The sequence below is a fragment of the Myodes glareolus genome, chromosome 1 (assembly GCF_982192425.1).
Source record: "Myodes glareolus chromosome 1, mMyoGla1.1, whole genome shotgun sequence".
Classification (NCBI taxonomy): domain Eukaryota; kingdom Metazoa; phylum Chordata; class Mammalia; order Rodentia; family Cricetidae; genus Myodes; species Myodes glareolus.
The window spans coordinates 56250269-56264966 of record NC_142026.1 but is presented as its reverse complement, the minus strand read 5'-3'; the positions used below and the strand labels follow the sequence as shown (position 1 = coordinate 56264966).

The 14698-nt window shown below is 44.5% G+C and overlaps 1 protein-coding gene and 1 non-coding gene across 20 annotated transcripts; both read right to left on the bottom strand.

The window, feature by feature from the left end:
* Positions 1-777: 777 nt before the first annotated feature.
* Positions 778-13625, bottom strand: LOC125403560 (uncharacterized). 19 transcript variants are annotated; one of them, XM_087906910.1, is made up of 5 exons: positions 13399-13625; positions 10933-10990; positions 10221-10457; positions 7220-7346; positions 778-2075 (listed from the first exon to the last, which is right to left on the bottom strand). In XM_087906910.1, exons 3-5 carry the CDS (start codon positions 10239-10241, stop codon positions 1051-1053), a joined length of 1173 nt encoding a protein of 390 aa, XP_087763036.1. In that variant the 5' UTR covers positions 10242-10457; positions 10933-10990; positions 13399-13625; the 3' UTR covers positions 778-1050. The 19 variants fall into 19 exon arrangements, with proteins under 19 accessions (XP_087763036.1, XP_085550435.2, XP_085550111.2 ...); XM_085694309.2 differs by lacking the exons at positions 10221-10457; positions 13399-13625 and adding exons at positions 8903-9101; positions 12407-12451; XM_085693985.2 differs by lacking the exon at positions 13399-13625 and adding an exon at positions 12407-12425.
* LOC125405210 (small nucleolar RNA SNORA5) lies at positions 5588-5716 on the bottom strand. The gene has a single exon (XR_007233502.1). It is a non-coding gene; the product is annotated as a small nucleolar RNA SNORA5 (small nucleolar RNA).
* Positions 13626-14698: the final 1073 nt, after the last annotated feature.

The following is a 14698-nucleotide window of genomic DNA, read 5'->3' as shown; positions in this document are numbered from 1 at the left end:
TTTGTTTTTTCTGAGACAGGGTTTCCCTGTGTAGCCCTGGCCCTCCTGCAACTCACTTTAAAGACCAAGATGGCCTCAAACTCAGAGATCCACCTGCCTTTGCCTCCTGAGTGCTGGGATTGAATGTGTGAACAATCATGTCCAGCTATGAAATCCTTTAACTGTCTTGTTACAAATGACACCTTGGGGGCAATGTTAGAAAGGAGCTGTTCTCTTAGCAATCTTTTCAGATGTAAGTTGAGAGCCACCAAGATCCCATAAGTACTCACTGTAAGCCCGTGACTCTCCCCTAGAGACACCCACACCCCTCCTATTGGGTGTCCTCCTACTGCGGTAAACTTTACCCTCTCTTCTTGGCGCACTTGCTTCCTATCCAGCTCCCTCTGAAGTTCTCATCAGAGTCATGACTCTCAGCCTGGCCTGGGTGGAGGTCTCTGAAGAAAGTCTCAGGCAGCTGCTGCCGTGCGGCTGTGTTCCTACCTCAGTGACAAACCCTTCTGAGTTGTTTTTATAAGGTGTTTTGTCAATACAATCAGTAACTCCTGCAGCTCCTATTTGTCATGGTAAAAGTTGTTCATAAACATGTCTACAAGAGCATGCTTTATAAAAAGCCAAAGAACCACCTTTAGAACTAAGCATGGCACTTCCGTTACTAACTGTAAAACTCAAGGTATTCTGTAAACTATGATGCTGATAGAAGAACTTTATAGCCATGCGAAGATGGACTGAAATGTCAGTGTAACAATTATTAAAAAAAAAAACTAAGGAAACAATGAAAACCATAAGATTACACTTCTATATGAATTCTGATGTTTACACTCAAAGCATTGTTTTTAATTATGTGCAGCCTGAATAACCAGAGCCAAAACAGAAGTTACTAAAGGCTCCAGAATATACTATATTCACAGGCTATCTCTCCAATATGAGTTCCTTCGGATGAACACGCTGAGGTCAACAAGTAAAGTGTTTCTACATTCTTCAGTCTAGAGGGAATTTAAAGGTAGCTTCTCTGATCGTCTTGAGTCTTCACATACATCTTGGGTGTTTTTATCACCAGTACAAGTTTTGATGCTGAATAAGTTGTGAATCATAGCCGAAGCTCTTTGCACAGTCCTCGTATTTATAGGCTTTCTTCCCCGCGTGAATTCTCTGATGACTGATGAGTTGTGAGCTCTGAGAATAGGCTTTCCCACAAATCTTACATTCATAGGGCTTCTCTCCAGTATGAATCCTCTGGTGTCTAGTGAGGTCAGAACCAGACCGGAAAGCCTTTTCACACTCCTTACACTCATAGGGTTTCTCACCAGTGTGTATTCTTTGATGTTTAATAAGCTGTGAGCTCTGACTAAAGGCATTGCCACACTCCTTACATTCATAGGGTTTCTCTCCAGTGTGAATTCTCTGATGTTGAGTAAAATTCGAACCACTACTAAAAGCCTTCCCGCATTCTTTACATTCATAAGGCTTCTCGCCAGTGTGGATTCTCTGATGGCGAGTAAAGTTTGAACCACTACTGAAGGCTTTTCCGCAGTCCTTACACTCATAGGGTTTCTCACCTGTGTGAATTCTGTGATGTCGTGTCAAGTCGGAGCCACAAATAAATGTTTTTCCACATTCTTTACATTCAAAGGGTTTCTTTCCAGTGTGAATTTTGTGATGATGGGTGAGTCCTGAGGGGTGTCTGAAGGTCTTGCCGCAGTCCTTGCATTCATACGGCTTCTCAACGGTGCGAATGATTTGACGGGTGGTAAACTGTGAGCCGTGTTTATAGTGCTTCCTATTTTCTTTACTCGCACAATATTTCTCTTTATTCTTAATAATGTGCTGCAGCCGGAAGGACGGATACTGAGGGAGAGTGGGCGTGTCTTCGTGATTGAGTATCAGTTCACTGAACTGTCTCTCCTGAGATCCAGGCTGTCTCGCACACTGGCCATTCCATTCCCAGTCACCACGGAGACTGGAGCAATGAAGGTCCTGTCTGGTGAGTTTTCTCATTATCTCCCACTGTGCTGACTCTATCTCATAAAGTTCCTTCTTCAAAAACAGCTTCTGGGCCTCACATCTTGATTCCAGGACTAAAAGAAAATATACAAGTGATCACTCACACTTTCCTTGTTTGGGAGACCTGAAAATTCAATTAGATATAATATAAGCGTGGGAGAATTAAGTTGATCTTTTGAAATTAGATGATGGTCAGCTGGGGGAGATGGCACACACTGATAACCACAGCATGGTCAGCTGGGTGAGGTGGCACACACTGATAACCACAGCACTTAGGAAATGTCAGCTGGGGGAGATGGCACACACTGATAACCACAGCACTTAGGAAACGAAGATGGAAGGGTTGGGAGTTCAAAGTCATTCTGAGTTTGACACCAGTTTGGGTTTTATGAAAATCTGTATTAAGAATTTAAAAAAAAAAATCTGAGGCTGGAACTATGGCTCAGTGGTTAGGAACACTTGCTGTTCTTACAGAGGACCCAGGTGGGAATTCTGTTCCCATAGGCACCACATCTGTCACTGCTGCTAAAGGTGGCTTTAACTAAATTTCTACCAGTCAAAGGCTGGAGTGAGAACCTGCTAGCTCAGAGAGGCTGAGTAGCAACTAGCTAACCTTCTCTCCTAGCTGGCATCTCTGATGCCAGTCAAACAAACAACAACAACAAAAGCATGCCACTCCAAATCCATCCCTACTACTTCCTGTGTCTCTCTATCTCTCCTGGATGCCCTCTGAGGCTCTATGATTACTTTCTGTCAAGTAGTTGCTAACTCAGCCTCCTGACCCAAAGTTAATTCTATTTAATTAATGCAAATGCAAACTTGGGGTTCACAGTGTGATCAAATATCCCCCAGCAAAAATCTCTGAGTTTAAGTACAGCCTGGTCTACAAAGCTAGGTCTAGAACAGCCAGGGCTATAAAGAGAAATCCTGCCTCAAGAAAAAAAAAAAAATTCAATAAAGGGTCCAGAAAGTAGGCTCAGCAGTTAAGAGCACTTGTTACTCTTGCAGAGGACCAGGTTCAATTCCCAGTACATACATGGTGACTCACAACTGCCTATAACTCCAGTCCCAGGGATCCAATGCCCTCTTGTGATCTCTTTGGGCACCAGGCATGTACATGGTACATATACATACATGGGAGGCAAAAGTGCTGGGGGGGGGCTGGAGAGATGGCTCAGAGGTTAAGAGCATTGCCTGCTCTTCCAAAGGTCCTGAGTTCAATTCCCAGCAACCACATGGTGGCTCACAACCATCTGTAATGGGGTCTGGTGCCCTCTTCTGGCCTGCAGGCATACACACAGACAGAATAGTGTATACATAATAAATAAATAAATTTTTTAAAAAAAAAAAGTGCTGTGGGATAATCCTTTTGTACACTGTGAACATGTATTACTTTCATTGGCTAATAATAAAGCTGACTGGCCTAAAACAAGGCAGGATAAAGTTAGGCAGGACAATCAAACTGAGGACTCAGATGAAGAAGGGTGAAATATGGAGAGATGCAAGCCAGCCATCCAAGAAGATGCTAGAGAACAGGTAAAGCCACGAGCCATGTAGCAATACATAGATTAATAGAAATGGGTTAATTTAAATGTAAGAGCTAGTTAGGAATAAGCCTGTGCTATCAGCCAAGCAAGTATAAGTAATATTAAGCCTCCAAATGGTTATTTGGGAACTGGTGGGCAGGACAGGAAACATTTACACAAAACAGTCATACAAATACTTTTAAAAAAATTTTAATCAATAAATGAGAAAGCCAGGCGTGGTAGCTCACACTTAAAATTGCAGGACTCCTGAGGCTGAGAAAAGAGTTGCTGTGAGTTCAAGTCAGCCTGAGCTACACCGTGAGTTCTACACAAAATTGGGTTATAAAACAAAACCCTGTCTCAACAAAACAAGATGAGACAATAAGAGCTGATAGGATAATTACATAGCAAAGTCTACGTGAGCTACATGACATGTAGTGGGGAATCAATACTACTGTGGAATAAAATTCTTATCTAAGTCAGGAATAACTCCTTTTCCAAAGATCTGGTGATCTCTTCTGGCCTTCATGGGCACAGCATGCACATGGCACGCACACGCCCACACATACACACACACACACACACACACACTGTGAACTCTATAGACTACTGATCTACACAGTTACAGGACAGGCAACAATACACAGAAAGACCCTACCTCAAAAAATATATACACATATATATAAATTTACATACATATATACATAGATATAGATAGTTAATTCTCTTCTCAGTAATGTCAGTGATCAAATAAACCAACTCATTCAGGAACAGGTGTGAGAATACAAATGAAGGTGTGACACCAAGTACACCCTCCCTGAGGACACGAGCAAAATGACAGTGCTTGTCTGCCGAAACACCAGGGTGGAGCACACAAACAGCACACCCGGCAAACCTGCTGGCACGGGCCCATTATCCCACCTACTTAGAAGGACGTGGAGCATAAGACCTGCTGATTTACAGTGGCTTCACAGTTGGCCTGACTTTGCCTCAAATAAACAGAAGAAAATAAAAATGTTTTTAACCCTAGAACTCGGGAGGCAGATCTGAGTTCAAGGCCAGCCTGGTGTACAGAATGAGTTCCAGAACATTGAAGACTACACAGAGAAACCTTGTCTTGAGAAACAAAAAGGCAAAAGAAAAAAAAGTGGAAGTAAGGTGAGGGTCAGGGTGAACTGTGATCGTGTTCACTTAGCATGCTTGAGGACTGGGTTCACATACACATATGGGCCACACACAAGCAACAAGAAAATCCAGTTTTATCTGTCATTTCCATTGCTACTCCACTGACAATAGCTAGGGCCTAGAAACCTAAATGTCCTTCACCTAATGGACAGATAATGAACAGTGGCTGGTCAGAGTGGCACACACCTTTAGTGCTCTGGGAAGCAGAGGCAGGTGGATTTTTGTGAGTTCAGGCCAGCCTGGTCTACATGGTGAATTCCAGGACAGCCTATGACAGGCCTATACAGAGAGACCCAGCCTCAAAATAAGATAGAGAATGAACAAAAGAAAATGTGAAACATATTGACAATGGAATACTATTTGGCTATAAAGAAAAATCAAATCATGAAATGTGCAGGCAACTGTATGGAACTAGATGTTATACTGCATGAAATGAACCAGAAAGACAAAAGCAAATATTGTCTCTCATGTGTGGTTCCCAGCTCCAAACCCTCAGATGTGAATATATGACCTGGAGCAACGCAGGAAACAAGAAAGTGAAAAGAAGCCAGGAGGAGCTCTAGAAAAAGAACAGCTGGACAAGGGGCGGTGTGTATGGGGCTGTCTTCTAACTGGGGTGAGATGATGCAGGAGAGAAAGGGATGATAAATAATACTAAGGACATTTGAAAAAGCAACAGGAATCACATTATTTTCCATTTCCCTCAAATTGCGTATATTTTTAAGTGCATAAATAAATACACACACACACATACCACACCACACCTAGACTTAAATATTATTATTTTGGGGGAGGTGGAGCAGACCTCAAGATTAGTTTTGGAAGTCAGTGCCAACTACTGCCTCCCCCAATCTCAGAATTGAGGTCTAGAAGCTTGTTGACTGTGACCAAGTTCATCCCTGACCCCAAGCATGGGAAATAGGACCCAAGAATGACAGTTTCTATGGCAACCCTTGGGTCAGTGCTTGCCATGGTAGGACAGCACTGAATCTGACATAGCTGCAATTTATTTGTTTGTTTGTTTGTTTTTTGAGGGAAGGTTTTGCAATTTATTTATTAACTTCTGGAGTTCCTACCTGACAACTGTACACATTAGAGAAACAGTAAACAGTAGTTAAAAGTATGGATGAGTCAGGAGGTGGTGGCACACGCCTTTAATCACAGCACATGGGAGGCAGAGGCAGGCGGATCTTTTTGAGTTCAGGGCCAGCGTGGTCCACAACTCCAGGACAGTGAGGGCTGTTACACAGAGAAACCCTGCTTCAACAAACAACAAACAACAATAAAACAAAACAAAAAAAGATGAATCAAGGAGGGTGTGGAACTTCTGAATAAAAACAAAACACATAAAAAACCCAATTAAACAACAAGTCCAGGACTGGAGAGATAGCTCAGTGGTTAAGAGCACTGACTGCTCTTCCAGAGGTCTTGAGTTCAATTCCCAGCAACCCCATGGTGGTTCACAGCCATCTATGGTGAAATCGGGTGCCCCCTTTTGGTATGTGGGCACACATGGAAGGAATGCTGTACACATAATAAATAAATAAATCATTTAAAAAAAAAAAGCAAGTCCAATAGAACTTCAGGTCAATGGTTGCGTAGTTTGAATGAAATTAGCCCCCATAATCTCCTAGAGAGTGGCAGTACTAGGAGGTGTGGCTTTGTTGGAGTAGGTATGGGCCTTATTGGTGGAAGTGTGTCACTGTGGAGTTGGGCTCTGAGGTCCCATACATGTTCAAGTCACCCAGTGTCTCAGTTCACCTCCTGTTACCTACTGATCAGGATGTAGGAGTCTCAGCTCCAGCACCACATCGGCCTGCACAGCCCATACTCCCTGCCACCATGCTCCCCACCATGATGGACTGAACTGTAAGGGGCCACCACAATTAAAGGTTTTCTTTTATACAAGTTGCCATGGTTATAGTGTTTCTTCACAGCAATAGAAACCTAACAAAGACAATTAAACTAACAATTAACCCACAGGCGCTGGGCTAATCTTCAGGAGGGAGTGATGGGGAGATGTAAGATAGAGAAGATGTAAGATAGAGAAGGGAAATGTAGGGGAAGGGGAGAGGAAAGGGGTGTATGATCCGGGACGATGCAGGAAAGTGTATACTCCAGTAGTTAGACAGCAGTTATGCAAAGAGGCGGCTGAGAAGCGTTAGACTCCAGACAGACTGCCGCTCAGGCCACAGTGCCTGCAGTCCCCTCTCCCCGGCCTCACAGATACTGGCAGGCACCCCATGGAGGGAAAGGTCTGTGAACACTAGCAAACAGCCTTCCAGGTCCTTGGCCTTCTCATCTTTTCTTTCTTTTTTTCAAGACAGTGTTTCTCCGTGTAGCCATGGCTGTCCTGGAACTCACAGAGCTCTGCCTGCCTCTGCCTCCAGAGTGCTGCGACTAAAGGTGTGGCCACCACACCCAGCTTGCAATGGTTTTTTCAAAGGCAAGTGAGGAAGGGAGAAAACAGACCTATCAATGGACAGAGTTAGTATGGATGTCTTTACCCACTGAAAGCAGGTTGCTGTAGGTCTCCAGCATCACATCTCTGTACAAGTCCCTCTGGGCAGGGCCCAGGCACTCCCACTCCTCCTGAGAGAAGTCTATGTACACATCACGGAACAGCACCGACACCTGGAACAATAATCACACATCGCTTGATTAATAAAAGGAAAAAGAGAAGTGTTTTGTGCAGGAAAAATAACAGAAAAGGAATAAGTTGGAACAAGATAAAAGCAGTGAGTGTGGATGCCTGGAATCCTAGGGAAGGTCTGGGCCCAAACCACTGTGCTTCCACAAAACTGTTTTCCCCAGATCAAGCCATCTGGGCTGAATGAATTCCTCCATTACCACATGAAGCCGGAAAGGCACAGAACCCAGCTCAGAGGATGTCTGTATCAAAGGAAAGGATTTATACAAAGCCTTGTGGTATTCTTACCACATGGTCTCTTCTCAAACAGCCGAGAGTATAATTTCAGGATAGAAGAGAAAGATGGGACATTAGAAGCATCCAGATACAGCAGGTTATACAAAGGCATCGAGAAGCAGGGGTAATGGGTTTCTGAACACAAGGAACAGAGCAATTCTGACCTAGGATTCTATAACTCAACTATTTTCTGCTCTGAGTGTAAGTTCCTAGATGCACAAGGTCTCAAAGACAAGTTCTGAGAAAACTGCTGGAGGATGGGTACACAAGAGTAGGGGGTACACCAAAGAGAACTGCAGGATGCTGGAAACAGTTAAACTACTACAGATGGGTACACAGAATAGGGGGTACACCAAAGAGAACCGCAGGATGCTGGAAACAGTTAAACTACTACAGATGGGTACACAGAATAGGGGGTACACCAAAGAGAACCGCAGGATGCTGGAAACAGTTAAACTACTACAGATGGGTACACAGAATAGGGGGTACACCAAAGAGAACGGCAGGATGCTGGAAACAGTTAAACTACTACAGATGGGTACACAGAATAGGGGGTACACCAAAGAGAACCGCAGGATGCTGGAAACAGTTAAACTACACAGATGGGTACACAGAATAGGGGGTACACCAAAGAGAAACACAGGATGCCGGAAACAGCTAAAATTCGGCAGGAGAATAGCAGAGGAAAATCCAGAGGAAAGAATAAAAGTTTCGGGAAAGTGATGGCAGGCTAGAGAGGAACCAGTTCATACTGGAGGGAGAGTACAAAGGGATGGGAAGGGCATCTCTATGTCAAAGACGCTGATGTGTTTGACCAGACAGAAACACACTGACTGGGGCTAGAGAGACGACTCAGTGTATTTAAGGGCACTTGCTGCTTTTAGCAGAGGAACTGACTTTGGTTTGAGCACCAACAACCATCTATAACTCCAGTTGGAGGGGATCCAACACCCTCTTCTGGCCTCTGCAGGTGATATATGCACACAGTGCAGATACAGACAGAAAGGCAAACACTCATGCACAAAACAAACAAACAAACAAACAAACAAAAAACCTAGCTGGTCTGCGGGGGCACACACCTTTAATCCCAGCATCCGGGAAGCAAAGGCAGGCAGATCTCTGTGAGTTTAGATATAAACTTTATCTATATATAGATATAGTTTATATCTGGTCTATAGAGTAAGTTCCAGGACAGCCAAGGTTTTTAAATAGAGAAATTCTGTCTCAAAAACAAAAACAAAAACAAAGAAAGGAAGAAACTCACTGATGTGTGGCAATGATGTCATGGAACTTGGGGGTCACAGACTGTGCACCAAGCCAGGTTTACTCATCCATCCTCAATAAGCCAATTAAAGGAGCCAAATTCACAGTGGAAAGTAGGATGCTGGGCATGGTGGCACACTCCTTTCATCCTAGCACTCGGGAGGCAGAGGGAGGAGTATCTCTGTGAGTTCAAGGCCAACCTGGTATAGAAAGAGGCACATTAAAGGGGGGGGGCTTGTTATAATAAGTGTCTTTATAGGCATATTTATTCCAGATTTGATAATATTCTATCTTAAAGATAATAAATACCAATTTTTTGCTCACATGCTTGCCTATGCTGCTTGGGATAAAATCCAGGAATTGAGGGCTTTTTCATGCTAGACAAAGTATTTTACCAATGAGCTACTTCTCAGTTCTTGGCTCCCTACACCCTCGAGATGGTTTCTCTGTGTAACCCTGGCCGTCCTGGAACTCACTCTGTAGGCCAGGTTGGCCTCGGACTCAGAGATCCGCCTGCCTCTGCCTCCCGAGTGCTGGGACTAAAGGTGTGTGCTCCCACCACCCTGCTAGTTCTTGGCTTTCCAAGACAGGGCGCACTATGTATCCCAGGGTAGCCTTGAACTCACTGTAGTACAAGCTGGCCTCAAATCTGCCATTGTCCTAAGAGCTGGGATTCAGGCATGAGCTACCCCAGCAGGCATAAATGACAACTTCTCATTTCCCTTTAGACATTTAGGCTGATATTAATCTTCAGAGAGTTCCCTTGAGCAGGGGGTGTAGCTCACTCAGTAAAACAGCTGTCTAAAAGGCATGAAACCCTGGGTACCATCTCTAGAGCTAGCTGGGTACGGTGGTACATGTCCTCAGCTCAATGAGTTGAAAGCCAGCGTAGAAACTCGGTCCCAAAACACCCACAAAAGACAACCTTAATACTGGCAACAGTGTTATTGAAAACCACTCCTACTGAACTGTCAATAACCCTTGTCACTGAGTCTTAGGAAAACGATGGAGAAGGATGCTGCTTAATGCAACGGTACTGGGCTGGAGAGAGGCTCACCAGGTGAGAGCATTGGTTGCTCTTCCAGAGGACCCAAAGTCCATTCCCCACACCAACACAGGGGCTCACACCATCTATACATACAGCCCCAGGGGATCTGACACCCTCTTCTGGCCTCTAGAGGTACTGCATACATGTGGCACACTGGCATACTTGCAGGCAAAACACACATACACATAAGATTAAAATAATATAATAAAAATCTCTTGGGGGGAGGAAGTTCAGTGATATTACAAATGGTTAAGTTTTCATGGATGCTCACCAGAATGTCAGCTTTGACCATCCAGCAGCCATCCTTCCAAACCTAAAAGGCTCATAAACCAGGAGACATACCAGTTTCTATGACTGAAATTGAGCAAAACGATCACACTTATTTCCTTTCTTCGTTTTTGTTGTTGCTAGTTTGGCATAGCATCTTGTCATGTAGCCCTGGTTGGTCTGAAACTCAGTATGTAGACCAGGCTAGCCTTGAACTCTTCCTGCCTCTGCCTCCTGAGTGCTGGAAATAAAGGTGTACACCAGTGTGTTTTGGTTGTGAGCCCCACTGGACCTCCAAAGCTTTTTTTAATTTAGTCTATTAGAGACCCTTTCCTTTAGAGCAGCGGTTCTCAACCTGTGGGGTCATGACGGGGGGGGGGGGGGGGGGGGGGGACACAACCCTGTCTATAGAGGTTGACACCGGAAAACAAAGATATTTACATTATGATTCATAACAGTAGCAAAATTATAGCTACAAAGTAACAAGGAAAATAATTTCAAGGTCAGGCATCAGCACACTGTGAGGAGCTGTATTACAGGGTCCCCGGGTCAGGAAGGCTGAGAAGCACTGCTCAAGACAGCTGTGTAGTCCCTGTTTATAACTGTAGCGCTTTGTGTTTAACACTAAAGAAACAGCATCAAGAGGGAGAAATCGGGCATTTACTGCACTAGAGACAAAATTGACTCAATTTGCATACAAAAAGATTACACCTCACCTGAGCCATGGTTTGACAGTCCAGCTCCTCTCTGCTGCTTTTCAGGAACTGAGTAGAACTGGCAGAGGCAAAGAAAATACTGAGACCGCATTGACACAGATCTCAAAACAGTCATTCCCTGTGCTCACCCCACATACTGAGGAGTCTAACTGGGAAGAGAGGACAAGACCCCCAACTTCAGAAAGCCAGGTTCTGGATCGGAACAGGAGGGGCTTGGGCAAGGTGGCTCAGCACCCACGAGACTGAGGCAGTAAAATTACCATAGGTTTGAGGCCAGCCAGGCCCACATAGAGACTGACCTCTCTACCTCAACCGGCCCCTCTCTCGCTCTCTCCTCCCTCCACCTCTGGTTTTGTGAGACAAGGTCTCACGGTAACAAGACCTCATTGTGCAGACCAGACTGGCCTCGAACTCACAGAGATTCACCTGCCTCTGCCTCCAGAGCGTCAGGCTTAAAAATAAATCTTTTTCTTAAATCACATTTTAAACTTTTTCTTTTTCCGGTAAGGATTTGGAGCATTTATACTGCAAGTGTCTATATGTGCATCCACTCTGGAATATTTTGCATCAGGTAGTAGAGTGGAATACATGACTCCACCAATACTTGCACTGGCAGAAACTGAAGTCCTGTATCCTATTGTAGAAGTAATTCTGAGTCTGGGGTAGCGCTGGCACTCGGGAGGCAGGTGAATCTGTGAGTTTGATGCCAGCCAGAGCTACACAGTGAGACCTTGCCTCCAAAAAATAAATTAAATGAGAAATACTCAAATATCTACTACTAATAGACGAGATGAATACATGCAGTATACTTCATTCAGATCCTGGAACACCAATCGGCAAAACAACTCAGTAAGCCGCTATCCTACTTAACACGGATGAGTTCCACCACACAGGTGTACAAATAAACGTAATAAAAGACAAAGGAGAGCGTGCTAGCACTCACATGAAGTTCTAAAATGAGGAAAAGCTGAAATATAACGCACGCAGAGATATACATCCGAAAGTTCACTCACACAACCCACAGACTCACAACAGCAACATTCAACTACAGGAATCCTACCTACGCGATGCCAAGAGAGCCACACACTCAGCAACTCAAAAGGTAGCATAGGTACAACGGTACTTTCACCAGGAGCAAAGACTGAAAGGTAATTCCGCCTGTCCTGTGCTGCACATGGATACAGCATCACGCATCGCACGCCACTGCAGGGACCGAACACTCAACCAGTCACAAGCGCTCCACCTCCACACAATACCACACGTGGTCCCCAGCTCGCCGGCTCTCACTCACTAAGGGGTGGTGCCGCCACCGTGTTATCAGAAACAGATGCTCATCACAAACGCAGCCCCTTAGCACCGCACGGTCACGGCTCGCAAACTACCCGCGCAATTCAAACCTCAACTCCTCCGCCGCACAAAGCCCAAACTCGGGGTTCGCCCCGCCCTCCTCCCGGGTTCTGTACCGCAGGCCTACCAAGCTTCCCAAACCTTGCAACCCTTCCTGGCAACTCAGCAAATGCCAGCAAAGCTCCGAAGTCCTCCCACCCCCAGAGTCCGGCTTTCCCGCGAGAAGCCGAGGAGGCTTCTGGGAAACGTAGTTAGAGACAACGCCACGGACAAGGTTGTTCCTGATGGGCGGGGTCTTCGTGCGCGTTAGGTTGAGGCGTGGCCGAAAGGACTATACCCCTCATCGAAACGCGTCCCGCTAGATTCATAGAACCCTGAGTCAGGACCCAACAATGCAACAATGCATTTAAAACCAAGTTCAGAAAGCTAGAATTTTTTTATTTCCTGTTCCTTCGGTATTATCTGTAGGCGATGAACAGCAACAGGAAAAGGGCGGGGAGCGGTAGGGGCGGAGTGTGATTTGAATAGCAAGGGTATTCGCATGGCTGAGATTGCTGGGAAGTGTAATTCAGTGCAATAGAAAAAAAAAAAAAGACTGATAGGCTATTCAACTGTGATCTCAATTCCTCAGAGAGCTGTCTTTGCTTGGCCACCTCTGGGGTGCTAGGGGCCCAAGAAGTGTGCGGGAACAGATTTCCCGGTTGGACAGATAGATGTTCTTGTTCTGGGAATGAATTTGGCTTGTTAAACTTCAGTACTGCAGTGAAGACTTAATGAAAGACCCCAAGCAGATCCTCTAGGTTTAAATGATGAATATCAGGAACCGGGCTTGAATCCCCAAATGTCTGTACTTCTAGCACTCAAATGATGGGGCAGGATCAGAAGCTCAAGGTCATCCGTAGCTAACACGGGGATAGTTATGTTAAAAGCAAGTACAGCGAAACACTTGGAGAAAGTATCTTTGTTAAAGTTATTTTCATAACTAATAGAAACACATGATCTAAAAGATAACGAATCAGTTGATCTGAAATCGACAGTTTAAATGGCATTAACGTTAAATCCCTAAATCTATATACGATCAAGGTTTTCGCTTCAGAAAACAGGATTAACACGGCTTACCTCACTTCTCTGCTAGCCGCAATGATCACTTGAAAGCTTTCTTGGTCCAGCACTTCCCAAATCAGCCACCACAGTTCTGTTGATGGAGAAGAAAGTCGAAGGAAAGAAACTGATGTTATGAACTATTTACTAATAAACTTGCTGGGAGCCATGAAGTCACACAAAATAGAACTGAGCTTACTAAGTTTGGGGATGTTTTGCCTCCAAAATATCCGAAAGATAAGTATTCTACTAGCCAGGTCCGTTAACGATAATGGCTTTGGAATTTCTAGCTGTGGAGTGAGTGAGAACGGCTCCCGTACGCTCATGTGCCGGTTAGTGGACTGTTATGCCCAAGTTTCTGGTCCCCAAATGAATTCACAGACCCAGATTTCCAAAGCAAAGTACATGAGGGTTTTTTAATACTCAAACTTAAGTTTGGACCAACACCTTTCCAACACCTCAAGTGTGGCCAGGCATCATGGGATTCCTCTTCCTGACTCTGTTCCGTGTGTTTTGGGCAGTGGCATGCTTTTGGTAGGGCCCACCAAGAGTATCTACTTTGCCCAATTCCTGTTCACTCTGTGTGTGTGTTCATACATGTAACTTAAATGCACCTATGCTTAATGTTATAATTCATTGCATCTCATTTCAGACTACAAAACAATAAGTCTCATGTTTTAAACTGGTATGTACGTTTAAGTCTCTTACAAAAATACTTTATATTTAATCCAACCCTCATTTAAAATATATTAAGCTGTTCTATACTATTGCCAGTTCTGCCATTAACTTTCTATTGCAAGCAATTTTTTCTTCTTTCTGTCTTTTTACGAGTGTAAACCTCTATTAAGAAACAGTACAGTCAAGCTCAGACCCAGCTCTCCAGGCAGATTCTGTACTCTAGTTTTATCTGATAAACAGCCCTCAACTGCTCAGAGATCTGGGGAATATAGCATTTAAATATTTAATTATTAAAAAACTTTTCATAACAAAAAGAGACAGGTTTGCTCCTAGCAGCAGCATTCTTTTTCCTCCAAAGAAGACAGAAGACAAATGGGCACAGAACAACGTCCATCTTCAATTTGCTTCGACTGCCAAGTGCTGACCACTGGAAGGAACTGCCTTTCATCTGGACTGAAGAACTCCAGATATGGACAAAATCGACAGCCCAGTTGATTAGGTCAAGGTAGGCTTGTCTTCCTACAGATTTCTTGGCCCACGGGATCTTCTGGAGCCTGGCAGGCCCAGTGCTAAACAGCAAAGGGCAAATGTGACCTTCAGCAACCATGGAGGACCCTGAGGAGTAGTTCTAGGTGCCAAC

What these genes read in the sequence shown, in the direction of transcription:
- LOC125403560 (XM_087906910.1), bottom strand. Translation starts at nt 10,241, where the DNA reads ATGGTCAAAGCTGACATTCTG. An exon ending in TGGTCAAAGCTGACATTCTG is followed by an intron (nt 7,347 to 10,220) that starts GTGAGCATCCAT and finishes TTATTGTTCCAG; the next exon opens with GTGTCGGTGCTGTTCCGTGA. An exon ending in CAGCAACCTGCTTTCAGTGG is followed by an intron (nt 2,076 to 7,219) that starts GTAAAGACATCC and finishes ATTTTCTTTTAG; the next exon opens with TCCTGGAATCAAGATGTGAG.